The sequence below is a fragment of the Octopus sinensis genome, linkage group LG16 (assembly GCF_006345805.1).
Source record: "Octopus sinensis linkage group LG16, ASM634580v1, whole genome shotgun sequence".
Classification (NCBI taxonomy): domain Eukaryota; kingdom Metazoa; phylum Mollusca; class Cephalopoda; order Octopoda; family Octopodidae; genus Octopus; species Octopus sinensis.
The window spans coordinates 28723277-28739193 of record NC_043012.1 but is presented as its reverse complement, the minus strand read 5'-3'; the positions used below and the strand labels follow the sequence as shown (position 1 = coordinate 28739193).

The 15917-nt window shown below is 33.9% G+C and overlaps 1 protein-coding gene across 1 annotated transcript in view; it reads left to right on the top strand.

Moving 5' to 3' along the window:
- LOC115220288 (protein Wnt-5b-like) overlaps window positions 1-14386 on the top strand; it is a 93611-nt gene extending 79225 nt beyond the window's left edge. Inside the window, exons 3-4 of the mRNA XM_036509947.1 lie at window positions 5710-5978; window positions 13280-14386. Of these exons, the coding sequence (XP_036365840.1) occupies window positions 5710-5978; window positions 13280-13741 (731 nt within the window). The 3' untranslated portion in view covers window positions 13742-14386. The remainder of the gene's footprint in view (window positions 1-5709; window positions 5979-13279) is intronic.
- The last annotated feature ends 1531 nt before the right edge of the window (window positions 14387-15917 follow it).

Genomic DNA, 15917 nt, shown 5'->3' with positions numbered 1-15917 from the left:
CTCTCTCTCTTTCTCTCTCTCTCTCTCTCTCTCTCTTTGTTTCTCTCTCTCTTTGTTTCTCTCTCTCTCTCTTTGTTTCTCTCTCTCTCTCTTTGTTTCTCTCTCTCTCTCTTTGTTTCTCTCTCTCTCTTTCTCTCTCTCTCCTTAATGAATACACCAACATTTCCGACCTCCTACATTTAATATCTAGTCTTAAATTCTATAAGCATGCGAATAGCTCCCAAACTAAACAAAAACTAAAATTTCTTTCCAATTTCGGTTCAAGGCCAGCAGTTTTGAGGGGAGGGGTAAGTCGATTACATTGACTCTAATGCCCAAATGGTATTTATTTTATCGATCTCGAAAGGATGAATGACAAAGTCAATCTCGGCGCAATTTGAACTAAGAACATATTGAGACGGAAAAAATACCGTTAAGCATTTTGTCCGACGGTGCTAACGATTCGACCATTTTGCAGTCTTACTTGAACCTAATATTAAGCAAACAAGAATTCTAAAATACACCAATATTTTCTAACAAAACGATAAACCAATATAAAATAGATAACCGACTCGGTGAACTCTTCAAGAGTAAAAGCATGTGTTTTAGACTAAATCGAGGATGCTGATTCCGAATCTGCACTCAGTATTGTTCTACCACGTCAGGATTTTGAGTTATACGCATGCGCATGATTATAACTATACTTTCGGCTAGATATACGCTGTATTATAAAATTTGCTAAAATGAAAGCGATCTTAATTCATAATTAAAGAAACAACAGCAATAAAAAAAAACGATGAGAAAGTTCATTATTTAGTTTAGCAATAGATGGCGCTGACGTATTACGTTCTTGGTAACTCTCAGTGTTGTTTGCTCTGCCGTCACGTGTGGTATATGTATCTCTTGCTCTGCGTAATTACTGTTTTAACTCTGTTCATTGTGTTAGATCATGAATAGGAGAGGCTGTGTGAATCACCCAGACAACTTTTGTTATGTCTGTGGAAAATTTGCTCTTCGTGACCAGCGGAAGAACATTGCCATCAAATTAAAAGTTGCCTATCAATATTATTTCGGGTGTAATGTTGAGGACCAACACAAGAGGTGTTACTCAGGGCTTACACAGTGGCTGAATGGAAAACGGAAAGGAATGCCTTTTGCTGTACCAATGGTATGACGTCAGCCAATCAATCATGTCTCTGATTGTTACTTTTACATGACTAATATTAGTGGTTTCTCAAAGAAGACCAAAGCAAAAATTGTGTATGCAGATTGCAAGTCGGCACTAAAGCAGATCCCACATGACTCAGAGAACCCTGTCCCAGTTCCTCTCTCACATGTTTCACTTGAAGATCTTGACACGTCACACGATTAACTCCCTGATTCTCCTATCGAAGAAAAGTACGTAGTTGATTATAAGAAAAATGTACTCGATTTAGTTTCGTACAGCACTATTTATCTGGGTAGCAGACAATGCTTTTCATTTTGTTGCCCAGTTTAATAATTATAAAAATCACAAAATTCAATGAAGACCAATGTACAATACTCACAATCACAATATAAAGGCGAAAATTTATAACAAGTAGATTGGAAAAATGAAATAAACGCGGAACACAAATAAGGACGATAAAAAGAAATTATTCCTCTATCCCTTAACTTCGAGTAACTAAGACAATAAAATCAACACAATAAAAGCTCAATTTCAGATTGCAGCCGAGATTTTATTAAGTTTAACTAAACTACCCATGACCCGTTGAGTTACCGGGTAACTCTGAGTTTCCCAGCAACGGAGTTTTGTTTCGTGGGTTTTATTTTTCTTTTCAAAGGTTATTTCGTATTTTTTCAACGAATGTGACATCGAAATCACGCGTAAACGGCTCCTTTCCGCAGAAAAGGAAGGATTTGGCTGCTATTTCTTGCACATGTAACAGGTATTTCGGGTCCTTTATTGCAAATAGCTGTTACGTGGTAGCAGGTCATGCAAGAAATAACAGCCAAATCTTTGGAGGTGAGATACGTTGAATGTACTCGAAAAAACCTAGGGAAAAAACTATTTCAGACCGAGGTCTTTTACGAAATATTTACCGTATTTTTAAAGTCATTTTCACTTTAAAATATTTTTTGAATATGTGAATAAAATTTTTTGTAATGGTAGTCACTTGAAAATAATCAAAAAAGACTGTACAAAGAACTTACATTTCTAAAATTGCATTCACTTGTGAATAATTAAAATATTGTGTTTAACAAAAGCGAAAATAGAAAGATTTACTGTAAAAAATAAATCGTATTTTTTCGTTGTCAAACCACTGTCTAATCGAAAGGCTAGAGTTTCTTCTCTTTTGGGATGATGTTATATTCGGGAAATTTTCCCTATTATGCACCGTTTTGGGAATTTTTAGCCCAAACACTGAATATCTCAATAACTACTGCTCCGATTTACGCGAAACTAATTTAATTCCGCTCGTATTAACATTTCAGGGCAAACCTAATTCATAGTATTTTCCCATTATGCGCCAGTTTTGTTGGGTAACATTGCAAGCAAGCAATATTCAAACTAACTTTTAATGTATTATAGATTATATTAGAGAAAACCCCATTCTTCAGCAACAGAGCGTAATAGTCATCAACTGTTTTAACAATATTAACAAGTATAAAAAATAGATTTCAAATCAAATTGTTGGATTTTAATCGTTGATCTTCAAATTCCTGTTAAGACGCGCCCGAGAATGTGCTAAATAAGATACCGATATTGAGATTTTCATTTATGTACAACGATTTTCCACTTCAACATGAAGTTGAATACACTTGGCTTATTTTTTTTTTTTATATAAGTATAAAATCGTAAGAATGGTACATATATGCGATCTTCTTGCATAAAATATTTTGGACGAACGAAGCAGGTAATTTTCCTCAATAGACTATGGCATATATAAAGTTGACGAATTTGACGCTTCTCATAATACAGTTTTATAACATATTTATTCATCACATCTCCTTTAGATATGAACGTACAGTTAGGGGAAGTTACTTATGTCCATATTCTAAGAGTAATGCATCAATGCCAATTACTTCCCTTGACTCAGAACGATTTATTTTCAATTTATTCCTTTTGTGAAATATGTGCTAATTAGGTAAGGAGTATGATGAATATCTTCTATACATAGTGTTTAGAGTTACGACCAATATATAATCTATATGAACATGTGTGCGTGTGCGTATGTGTGTGTGTACATATATATATATATGCATACTTAACTACATTTGTATCGAATGATACCTGTTTTGTAATACTGAACTTACATGTTCAGTAGTTGTGTGTTGTGTGTGTGTGTGTGTGTGTGTGTGTGTGTGTGTGTGCGTGCGTGTGTGTGTGTACTCGTGTGTGAAGTACACGAACGTGGACACATATTAGGTTGGAAAGCAGGGCTTATACCATTTTTTGACTCGTTCATTTTGAGAGTAGTTTTTCAATACTTACGGTAACATAGGTATTAAGTTTCACATTATAATGCTTTTATACTTTCTTTGCAGATTACTTTATACCATAGTGATTAATTTCCTATCGATTTTAACCCTTTTAAAATGAGTTTAGATCAGACTCGTATCAGACATCTCATGCTCAATGGATTCAAAATGGTCTCTTCAGCAATGGAAGCGGCAAGAAATATTTCTTCTCTCTATGAAAATGAAGCTTTAAGTGTCTATATGACAAAGAGGGTTTGACCAACTTCGCTCTGTAAATTTTTCTCACGCAGATTCCCTTCAATCTAGATGATCAAGTTCTGAAAATATTGAGCTTCTGAAGGCTTTAGCTGAGGACAATCCAAAGCAAATTGTAAGAGAGTCAACAAATGAATTAAAATCAAGTCACACATCATCTGGCTGCTTCTCAGATTAATCAATGATTTGCTCTCTTCTCGCCATTGTAGTGCAGATTTACTACCGAACCTTGCCTTTAAAATCGTCAAAACTGATAGAAAGTAGGTCCCTTATAATCATATCATACGGAAACGACAATGGTTAGCGCTCAAAGAAAAAGGAAAATCCATCTCCAAACAAAGGCTACACTAGAAAAATAATTCTGGCCTCTGTTTGCTGGAATATGAATTGTGCTGTCTTTGAAATATCGAAACGTTTAATGTGAAGCATTGTCATCAAGTGGAAGCATTCATATTTGATCTCAGTCGATAATGCAAGACCACATATTGCTCGAGTCAATCAGTAAAAGAGAGAAAAAGGCAGTACATATCGAAAATTTGCCACATCCTCTTTATTCTCACAGCGTTGCTCCAGCTGACTATAATCTTACAACATTACTTAAAGGGAGAAACAGTTACTTGATTATGGAGGGGTCATAAATAGTATTTAGTGTTTCTTTGGTTGGAAACCCAAACAATTTTACGCCCGTAGGACTAACACTTTGCCAAAGAGATGGGGTTATGTTATTAATAAAGAGGGGAATTATTATCAGGATTAAACAAAAAATGCCTATTCTATTTTGAGAAGCAGTAGCACTTACTGTTCCAACGTAATACAATGTATACGTACACACACATGCACACATACCCCCCTTCCACACACACACACACTTTGTGGATGATGATGAACTCATTTTCCGAGGTAAAGTCTTGGCTCCAGAAGCAACCTACCGGCTTCTAAAGACGTGGTTTTCACAGCTGCATAAAGCGATGGGAAAAGTGTGTCATCATTTGTGGTGGCCATATAGAGAAGGACTAATAATTATGTCATATTTCGTTTATCCCAGTCCTTGGGAAGTGGGTCAGGGGAAAATTCTAATGAACACCCCTCGTATCTAGTATATATTTTTTGATTTTCCAGAAATAATGATAAAATTAGGACTTTCAGCAGTTGAATTAAAAATTTAAAGAGGGGAAGTTGAACATCGTAAGTCATTTAATCCGTCGATTTATCATTTCTGGCTCCTCATAAACTTTACTTTGTGAAGGTTAATGAGCTGCTACGAAGGATTTTTATTATATTACATTCCTCTTAAAAGTTTATCTAGTTTTCTGCGCCAGAGATTTTTGTTTTAATATACGTTATTGTTTATTTCGCACAATTTAAGATAATCAAATGTTTCATTTAATCCATCTCTCTCAAGTAAACACAAACATAAATAGAAAGTTTGCCTTCAACGACTCACCTGTATAAAGTACATGCTGATATATATATTTTTAATAACTTATGCATACACTTTAGTAAGTGTGTATTGCTTATTACATACAGGTCTCCAAAAATATTATCTGACAAATTTAAAGTATTATATAATTCTATAGATATTTTGTATGCATTTATTCTTCTGTAAAATTTTCAATTCATTTTGTCTTCTTATCAGGTATCTACAATTTTATATTTTCTTTATTATATATCTCCGTGCATATATTCCGTTACTTAAGCTCTAATTAAATATACAGCTTATAAGGTCCAAAATAGAATACGCCTTACTATCATTTGCGTTACAGATCTTTCTATTAAAGATTCAGATATGATATGATATACTACTGCATCTAATATTTTCTTGTAGAAGTGGAATACTACTAAAAGGATTAAACAGTACCGTATATTATATCACTGAAGGAACTTAAAAGTCAATATTACATTTAATGAACTTGTAAATTTATTCTATTTGAACGTTCTGTCTCTGTAGTCTTATAGGAATGTCATAGTAATTTGGTATTCAAACTTTTTACTTTATTTTGTTTTGTTTTTCAGAGAGTAGAGAGACAGCTTATCTATATGCTATTTTTTCGGCTGGTATTATGTATAGCGTGTCTCGAGGCTGCTCTAAAGGGCAACTGAATCACTGTGGCTGTGGGCAGAAACTTAGAGTAGACGAAAATCCAGATGATTTTGAATGGGGTGGTTGCTCTGATAACATTTTATTCGGATCCAAATTTTCAAGAGATTTTGTGGATACGGTAGAGCGGAGAGAAATAGGTATGGGATTGATGAACCTCTGGAATAACGGAGCCGGACGAAAGGTAATTGTTTCATTATACTATTATTCTATATTTTTCATAAGTTAAGAAAATTTATATACATATATATATATATATATATATATATATATATATATATATATATATATACATGAACAACCATCGTATATATAATATGAATATCTATATATAATATGGAATTTTTCAGAGGTAAAATGTGTATTTACTTGCTCTTTAGATCGTATATGTAATTAGAATTAGCAAAAGTTGTGTGTGTGTGCATGTATATATATATATGTATGTATGTATGTATGTATATATATATATATGTATATATATATATATATATATATATATATATATATATATATATATATGTATATATATATATATATATATATATATATATATATATATATATATATATATATATATATATATTATATATATATATGTATAAGGGTGAAAAGGAACACACGAGTTGATATATATGAAAAAACAAGTCAAAATAGAAAATGCTAAAATAATTTTATAAAGAACATTTCAGTACCGGTTTCGGTCATTTTGAGACCTTTTCAACTGTAACGATTAAATAATTAAATTTAGAAAAATTAAAAGAAAAGTTTTTTTAAAGGAATATTTGTATAGTGTTCAAATATAAGTGGCATTCTGCCTTTCTCTGTCTCCCTTGTTTGCAGTTGTGTGTTCGAGGTCGTTGTGAATTCTTGGTTGGGTAGAAGAAGAAGAAGGTTGATAGGAGAGGGGGTGGAAAAATTTGGGAGTGCCTTGATTGTCGTATTTTGAATGGTCAGTGACGGCTAGCAGTTGCAGTTCAATTCAGGAGAATATTTCTATTGAAAGGTTTGTTTATGGAATATACTAAAAAGCATTAGTGATAAAGTTAAGAGGTAGAAGGTGGAGCAGAAGAAGAAGAAGAAGAAGAAGAAGAAGAAGAAGAAGATGACGATGTTGATGATGATGATAATGAAGAAGAAGAAGAAGGAGAAGGAGAAGAGGAAGATGATGATGATGGTGATGATGATGACGACGATGATGATGATAATGATGATGAAGAAGAAGAGGAAGAAGAAGAAGAAAAAAGAGAAGGGAGAATATGAATGAGTGGAAGTAGTGAGGTGTTGTATGATTTGAAGTTGGCACGTTATGGATTATAGCTGTGATTGGGGTTGATTTGTAATGGATTCTTTGGAATGTAATATTTGCGTGTGTATTTCTGTTATTCTAAAGCTGAAGTGTATTAATCGTTTGTCGTAGACCCGTTAAGAAGTGGCCTGTATTTTGTAATAAAGAGAGTTTCTTTACTTATTCGTTGTCTCGGGGTTGTATCGTCCCTAAATTGGTAGAGGGGGAAAATCCTGAAGCCTGGTGTTTTGTTGTTGGCTGAAAGCTATTTTTCTGTTTTGGGGAATTTTTATCTGGGATATGTGCAGGGCCATTCTTTTACGCAAACTATTTTTTGTTTGGCCTATGTACTGCTCTTGACACCCAGAGCAGGTTAGTGTGTATATCAGGTTCTCCGAAGCACATGTGAAGTTGCTTTTCACTGTAAACCGTTGTCCCTGTTTGAAGGAGAACTCTGATCCCTCAATTAGATAATCGCATATCCTGCAATTGGGTCTTCCACATTTTTTTACTGTCGGCTTCTGTGTTGAAGAGTGTATTCGGGCTTGTGTTAGGAGACTTTTCATATATTTAGGCTGTCTCTTGCTAATCATTAGGATTAGGGACTTTAATTATTTTGTCTGTATCTATCTTGCATGCGTTACTTATTTTCTCACTTTTGTGTATCTTAGGTATACCGTAGAATTGGCTGATTTTACTTGTGAAATTGGTCATATAATCATATTCTTTGACATAATTAAAGTCCCTAATCCTAATGACCTAAAATTGAGACCCATAATAGCAGGTCCCGCATGCGAAACCCACCGCCTCAGTAACTTTTTAGACACCCTGTTAAAACCACTCCTCAAACATGTCAAAAGCTATATAAGGAACGACTTGGATATGCTCAATCACCTACCGAATACTATAAACAAAAACACCATACTGGTATCCTTCGATGTAGTCAACCTCTACTCCAATATCCCCCACAACCTAGGACTAGAGGCAATCCAATTCTGGCTAGAGAATCACGCCAACGAACTCCCACATCGCATCAAAAAAGAATTCGTGATAGAAGGGGTTAAATTCATCCTGGAAAATAACTTATTCGCCTTCAAAGACAACTTCTACCGACAAAAATCGGGGACTGCGATGGGTACACGAATGGCCCCCTCGTTTGTCAACCTAGTCATAGGATATCTAGAGATCAGTCTGTATCGTAAGGTTCTAGAAAGATATGGCAGCCCTTTCTCCATCTACATAGAAAACAACTGGAAGAGATATCTAGATGACTGTTTCATTCTTAGGCATGAAAATATAGAGAAACTCAAAGAATTCCAAGAAATTTTAAACGGACTGGGCGTAAACATCCAATTCACGATGGAATATAGCCAGCAACAACTCCCCTTCCTCGATATCCTCATTAAGAAAGCTAATAATGTAATAGAAACAGACATATATTATAAGCCTACAGATTCTAAGCAATATCTTCCATTCAATTCATGCCACCCCAGACACACCAGGATGAATATCCCCTTCAATCTAGCAAAAAGGATATGCACTATAGTTTCTAATGCAAACACCAGAGACACACGACTACAAGAACTAAAAGATACCCTTATCACCAGGAACTACCCACCTTCACTTATTGACATGTGCATTCAACGTGCCCTTCAACTTAACATCAAGGAACTGAGACATCCCAAATCAAAGAAAAACTTACGACCAAAAGCCTTACCATACATCTCCACACACAACACTCTCAATAATGAAGCCTTCGGCACCATATTCCACAACGTACCCCTCCTAAAAAAAGACCACAGAATGAACACAATCCTCCAAACACACACGATCATAAAAAGCAAGAGACAGCCTAAATCTATGAAAAGTCTCCTAACACAAGCCCGAATACACTCTTCAACACAGAAGCCGACAGTAAAAAAAATGTGGAAGACCCAATTGCGGGATATGCGATTATCTAATTGAGGGATCAGAGTTCTCCTTCAAACAGGGACAACGGTTTACAGTGAAAAGCAACTTCACATGTGCTTCGGAGAACCTGATATACACACTAACCTGCTCTGGGTGTCAAGAGCAGTACATAGGCCAAACAAAAAATAGTTTGCGTAAAAGAATGGCCCTGCACATATCCCAGATAAAAATTCCCCAAAACAGAAAAATAGCTTTCAGCCAACACATAGATACTTGCGCCAACAACAAAACACCAGGCTTCAGGATTTTTCCCCTCTACCAATTTAGGGTCGATACAACCCCGAGACAACGAATAAGTAAAGAAACTCTCTTTATTACAAAATGCAGGCCACTTCTTAACGGGTCTACGACAAACGATTAATGCACCTCAGCTTTAGAATAACAGAAATACACACGCAAATATTAAATTCCAAAGAATCCATTACAAATCAACCCCAATCACAGCTATAATCCATAACATGCCAACTTCAAGTCATACAACACCTCACTACTTCCACTCATTCATATTCTCCCTTCTCTTTTTTCTTCTTCTTCTTCATCATCATTATCATCATCATCGTCGTCATCATCATCACCATCATCATCATCTTCCTCTTCTCCTTCTCCTTCTTCTTCTTCATTATCATCATCATCAACATCGTCATCTTCTTCTTCTTCTTCTTCTTCTTCTTCTTCTTCTTCTTCTTCTTCTTCTGCTCCACCTTCTACCTCTTAACTTTATCACTAATGCGTTTTAGTATAACACCTACGCAAATTCCATAAACAAACCTTTCAATAGAAATATTCTCCTGAATTGAACTGCAACTGCTAGCCGTCACTGACCATTCAAAATACGACAATCAAGGCACTCCCAAATTTTTCCACCCCCTCTCCTATCAACCTTCTTCTTCTTCTACCCTACCAAGAATTCACAACGACCTCGAACACACAACTGCAAACAAGGGAGACAGAGAAAGGCAGAATGCCACTTATATTTGAACACTATACAAATATTCCTTTAAAAAAACTTTTCTTTTAATTTTTCTAAATTTAATTATTTAATCGTTACAGTTGAAAAGGTCTCAAAATGACCGAAACCGGTACTGAAATGTTCTTTATAAAATTATTTTAGCATTTTCTATTTTGACTTGTTTTTTCATATATATCAACTCGTGTGTTCCTTTTCACCCTTATACGTATATATATATATATATAATATATATATATATATATATATATATATATAGATATATATATATATATCTATATATATATAACATTCACGAGATTAAGGCAGGCTACAACGTTACTGAAGCTTAGTACTTAAGTTTAGAATTATTAACATAAAAAACAAATACAAATAGAAATGACTGCATTCATGATCTATCTATCTAGATACATATTTGTCTGCCTAGCTAGCTATCTGCTTCACTCCCTCTCTTTCTTTCTTTCTCTCTCTCTCTCTCTCTCTCTCTCTCTCGCAATGTATATATATGCATGTGTGTGTGTGTGTGTGTTTGTACGTATGTGTGTGCGCGAGCGCGTGTGTGAGTGAGTGTGATGCATTATAACTGAAATGCTCCGATTTCAAGTACTCAGAGTTACTAGTCTCCGATCATCAGCTGGTAAACCGAGCCTGATTTCCTGAAATATCCACTGCCTGAATATTTTGTGGGGAATATGAAATGAATATTTGAAGAAAACGCTTATCCTTATGATCTTTTGTCTAAAACCTTTTGTGAACGACACGTGCAAAAACGGTTACTTCAAGCTCACGCTTTTGATTTCATTCCTGGTTCTCAAGGTAATATTATAAAACTCATAAATTCCATGCAAGCGAAGCCATGAAATTCAACTTTTCAAACACATTATAGAAATGAATGAAAAGGAACTCACTTTTCTGAATATTGTAATAATTAAAGAAAATGAGATTGTTACAACTGATCAACTGATCTCTACTGCAAGGACACAATCACACACCTATATTTAAATTTCGGATCTTGCTACTGTTTCCATACAAAAATGAACACACTAGACGTATATGCTCAATAGTTACAGATTACAGGAGATGAGAATAACGACTGTTCCTTCAAAAACAGAAATATTCCAAAAAGTTACTAAATCATGCCATAACCGAAGTAAAAGAAATCCTGATCTACACCTTACGGAGAAATACTCATGCTAAGGGTGAAAACGGAAATACAAATACAAATATTCCGTTTGTAGTCACCCATAATCCTAGGAGCCATAGCATCTTACATTCAGCCAAACGATACCTCTCAATTCTACACCAATCACTAAATCTCTGACAGATATTTTTTAAAGATCACAAATCATCAACAGCCGAAGGCAATCCCCAAATCTGAAGAGACTTCTAATAGCAGCGAGATTCATGTCGGAGAAACAAATAATAGAAGTAACAAACTGAGAAGACCTTCGTTATGAGATGTGTAAAATAACTGAGCAAGGAACAAGCAAAACATTCAAGAATGGGAAGGAAGTGAAAGTGAGTGCAAACATTAATTGCAAAACAAAAGATCTCATCTATTGTATCACGTCCACAGTGCTATGAGAATTAGCTTGGAGAAACAGGTACTAAAGTAACCAGTCGCGTAAACGTGCATAAACAACAAAATTAAAGATTCATTGCTTTGAAATGTTCCATGTAGTAAATATCTAGACATTTGTGCAAATGGTAGATTTAAAATATTCCCTTTTTACAAAATAAAAGATTAAAATGATCAAATACGAAAGAAAAGCCAAAAAAGAGTACCGTATAAGAATTCTAAATCCGAAACTAAGCCAGAAATAGTTAATATTTAAAATAGTCAACAATTTTAAAAAATATATGAAAATGATCGATTACGAAAGAAAATGATCTCATAAAAAATTTTTACCGGAAAGGTAATAGTCTACACCATTTCAAAAGAAAAAAAGAGAGACTACTTCCTCTTTATTCATTAGCTCATAACGCATGTGCTTGAAAAGTTGAAAAACGAAAGTGCTGACACTCAAAATAAACGCTAGACATAAAATAAACACTATATACAATGATTCTGTAAGATACAAAATATCTTTTAAAATAGTTAATAAGTTTTGAAGAAATATTTTTCTAATTATTGCATCAGTATCAAGTAATTTTTACAAAAGCTTTTATACACGCGCGCGCGTATACAGATCCTCTCTATATCCCTCTCTGAATGCATATATCGATCTATTTATCTGTCTATCTAATCTATCTCCTCATAATACATACATACATACATACATACATTATATATATATAATAATATATATATATATAATATATATATATATATATATTATATATATATGTATATATTATATATATATATATATATATATATATATATATATATATATATGTATATGTATATATATATATGGATATATATATATGTATATATATATATATATATAATATATATATATATATATATATATTATATACACATATATATATATATATGTATGTATATATGTATATAAGTATATATTATTATTATTATTATTATTATTGAGTGAGAGAGCAGTGCATCATCAAAGTGAAACTGGGGTAAAATACACGAAGCCCAGTATACCCATCATGACTACCCGTCTTATAAGGGTACACTAGGCACATGCATCACAACCATATGTGCGCGACATGGTGATCTCATATCAAGATAAACAGCACATGACCTTGCAAGTGGGGCCCAGTTAGAATTTTCTTCTGGTCGTGCAACCCATCCCGCTCAAAAGGTCCCTGAATAAGGGTTGTTTAAGGATGTTGAACGAAACACGCATGTTTGCAGAGGTGAATTATTCAAACCCTAATGATGCTCCCCTACTACTTCTGCTCGTGATCAGAGATGCACATATCGTCAGCCACTAAGGGACATGCTCAACTGGTTACGGTCAAACAACTGACAAGCAAATCTGTGGTATTGAGCAGAATATTTGCTGTAGCCCATCTTTTATACCAAAACGAAACAATGTACATAATGACACTTACAATCAATTAAGATCAGAAGACACGAGTGCCACTGCCTGGTACTGCATCAGAGCATTATTATTATTATTATTATCATTATTATTATTATTATTATTATTATTATTATTGTTGTTGTTGTTGTTTTTGTTGTTGTTATTTCTTCATTGTTTCAATTTATTTTGTTTCAGCAGTATATTTACGATTATATATATATATATAATTTATTCATATTTTCCCCCCATATTTTGGTTTTCAGGCGATAAAGGCAAACATCAAGAAAGTATGTAAGTGTCATGGAGTATCTGGTTCTTGCTCAGTGAGAATATGTTGGCGCAGTATGGATAGCTTCCGTTCGACCGGTTCATATCTCTTCAAACGTTATGACAGCGCATCTCAAATGAAATTCAGCCGAAAAAAACGGAAATTAAAACCGCTTCGCAGATTGCTGAAGAAACCATCCAAAAAAGACCTGGTCTATCTGAAACAATCACCAGATTTTTGCTTGACAAACACAACTTACGGTTCTCTTGGTACCCGGAATCGTCGTTGCAAACGAGAAAGTAACGGACTGGATGGTTGTGTGCTCATGTGTTGTGGACGCGGCTTCGTCACAATTCCAAAAGTTGTAACGGAGGACTGCCATTGCAAATTTTATTGGTGCTGCTTTGTACTTTGCAAAAAATGTACTCAAAGACTCGATATGCATTATTGTAACTAAGACATCGATAAACAGAAAAGAGGAAAGTAAAACTAATGACTAAAAAAAAATCATGACAGAATCAAAAAAATATTGAATATTTTTAGTTGCTTTTCAAATATATAGTACAAAAACACAAACATGTATACGGATACATGCCAATATTTGCATAAGCACACCATACGTGCATGCTCATACACATGCTCTCACATATACATAAACTTTCACTCCCGCTTCACACAACTTATCTTTAATAATTCAGTGAATATCCAATTATCTATCAAGGCAATATGTTTTATATTAACATCTCTGGCACAAGAAACGGGACTGTTGATAAACTAGAAAACAAAATATATTTATGTGAAAATCAAATAACTACAGTTTTCTTTATTTACGTTTAGAATAAAACATACTTAGGGCTATAATAAACCGAGGATTACCAATAATCATCAGTAAGCTGTTCTAGTTTAGCAGCTATGTTGTCTGTAAACACTTTGTCTTTTGACAGTAGATTTATCTAAACATAAGAACACATAAATTTCCTCAGTTTAAGAGAGTAAAGTGAATAAAAATAGAAAAGTTGGTAATGTATCCATGATTATTATTAGAATTATTACTAGTGTAGTATCCATCAAAATTGACTGAGTACATTTTTGCTTATTTTCAGTAATTTTTAACGATTTTGTGTCTTGCTTCATTTCCTTTATATTTTTTTTTTACTTAATCTTTTTCACCTCCAGTGACTTTAAAATTCTTAATGACCTACCCACATTATTGTTTTTTCTTATTTCGTCCTGTACAAACTCTCCACCTATGCCACCTTTCTTTTATACATACGTGCCCGCGCGCGCACACACACGCACATATATTAAAAGTTAATTAAAGGACATACTAAGTATGTCTACCTGCTGGAAATAAGAGTTTTGACTGTTATTTCCAGCAGGTAGATATACATAGAACGTTCTTTGAATCATTTTTAATCCTTCAGCTATTTAATGCCATTTTGGGGACCTGCAATTGCCAATATTATTGATTCTGTTATTATCATTTTAACTTGTTACACGAGATAATATCAGTGTCACTGATATCTTCGCAAATTATATTTTCGTGAACTATTTTTCTCGTGAATTATTTGCTCCCTATATATATATATATATAAAAGGGTAAAGACCCCCTTCGGTCATGAATGACCATGGGATTGCACCTAGAAAGTTACCCTCCTAGATACAAGTCCGGGCAAGGTTGTTTATGGAAGACCAGCAGTCGCCCATGCATACCGGCCTCCCCTCTCCACGCCACCAGTGTTATCCAAGGGAAAGACAAAGGTCGATACAGCTTGGAAGCAGTGACGTCGCAACTCATTTCTACAGCTGAGTGAACTGGAGCAACGTGAAATAAAGTGTTTTGCTCAAGAACACAACACGCAGCCCGGTCCGGGATTCGAGCTCACAACCTCACGATCGTAAGCTCGACGCTCTAACCACTGAGCCATATATATATATATATATATATATATATATATATATATATATATATATATATATATATATATATATATGTGGTATGTATGTATGTATGTATGTATGCTTGTACGTATGTATGTATGTATGTAGAAGGTTGAAAAGGAACACACGATTGATATGTATAAGGAAAATAAGACTAGGTAGACAAGGCTAAAATAATTTTATCATCAATGTTTATATATGTATTTATATATAATATATATACATACATGTATATATATATATATATATATATATGAAAGTATATATGTATATATATATAATATATATATACGTATATACATGCATATATATATATATATATATATATATATATATATATATATATATATATATATATATGTATATATATATACATATATGTGTGCATATACATGTATGTATATATATATACATATATACGTTTCTATGTATAAATATATATACATATACATACAAACATATATATACACGCGCACACACATATATCTACATATATATGTATATGTACATATATATATTTTTTTTTTCTGGTTTCAGCTCAGAGCTGCGGCCATGCTGATGCATCGCCGTTTTGTGCTACACTGTTATTGCAAAGAACCTCGTCTAATATGTGGCACTTGGTGAAGAATGGAGTTTGATATAGCTACTCTCATTTGCACCTCTTGCCGTGAGGTAGGTTCATCTGGGACTCT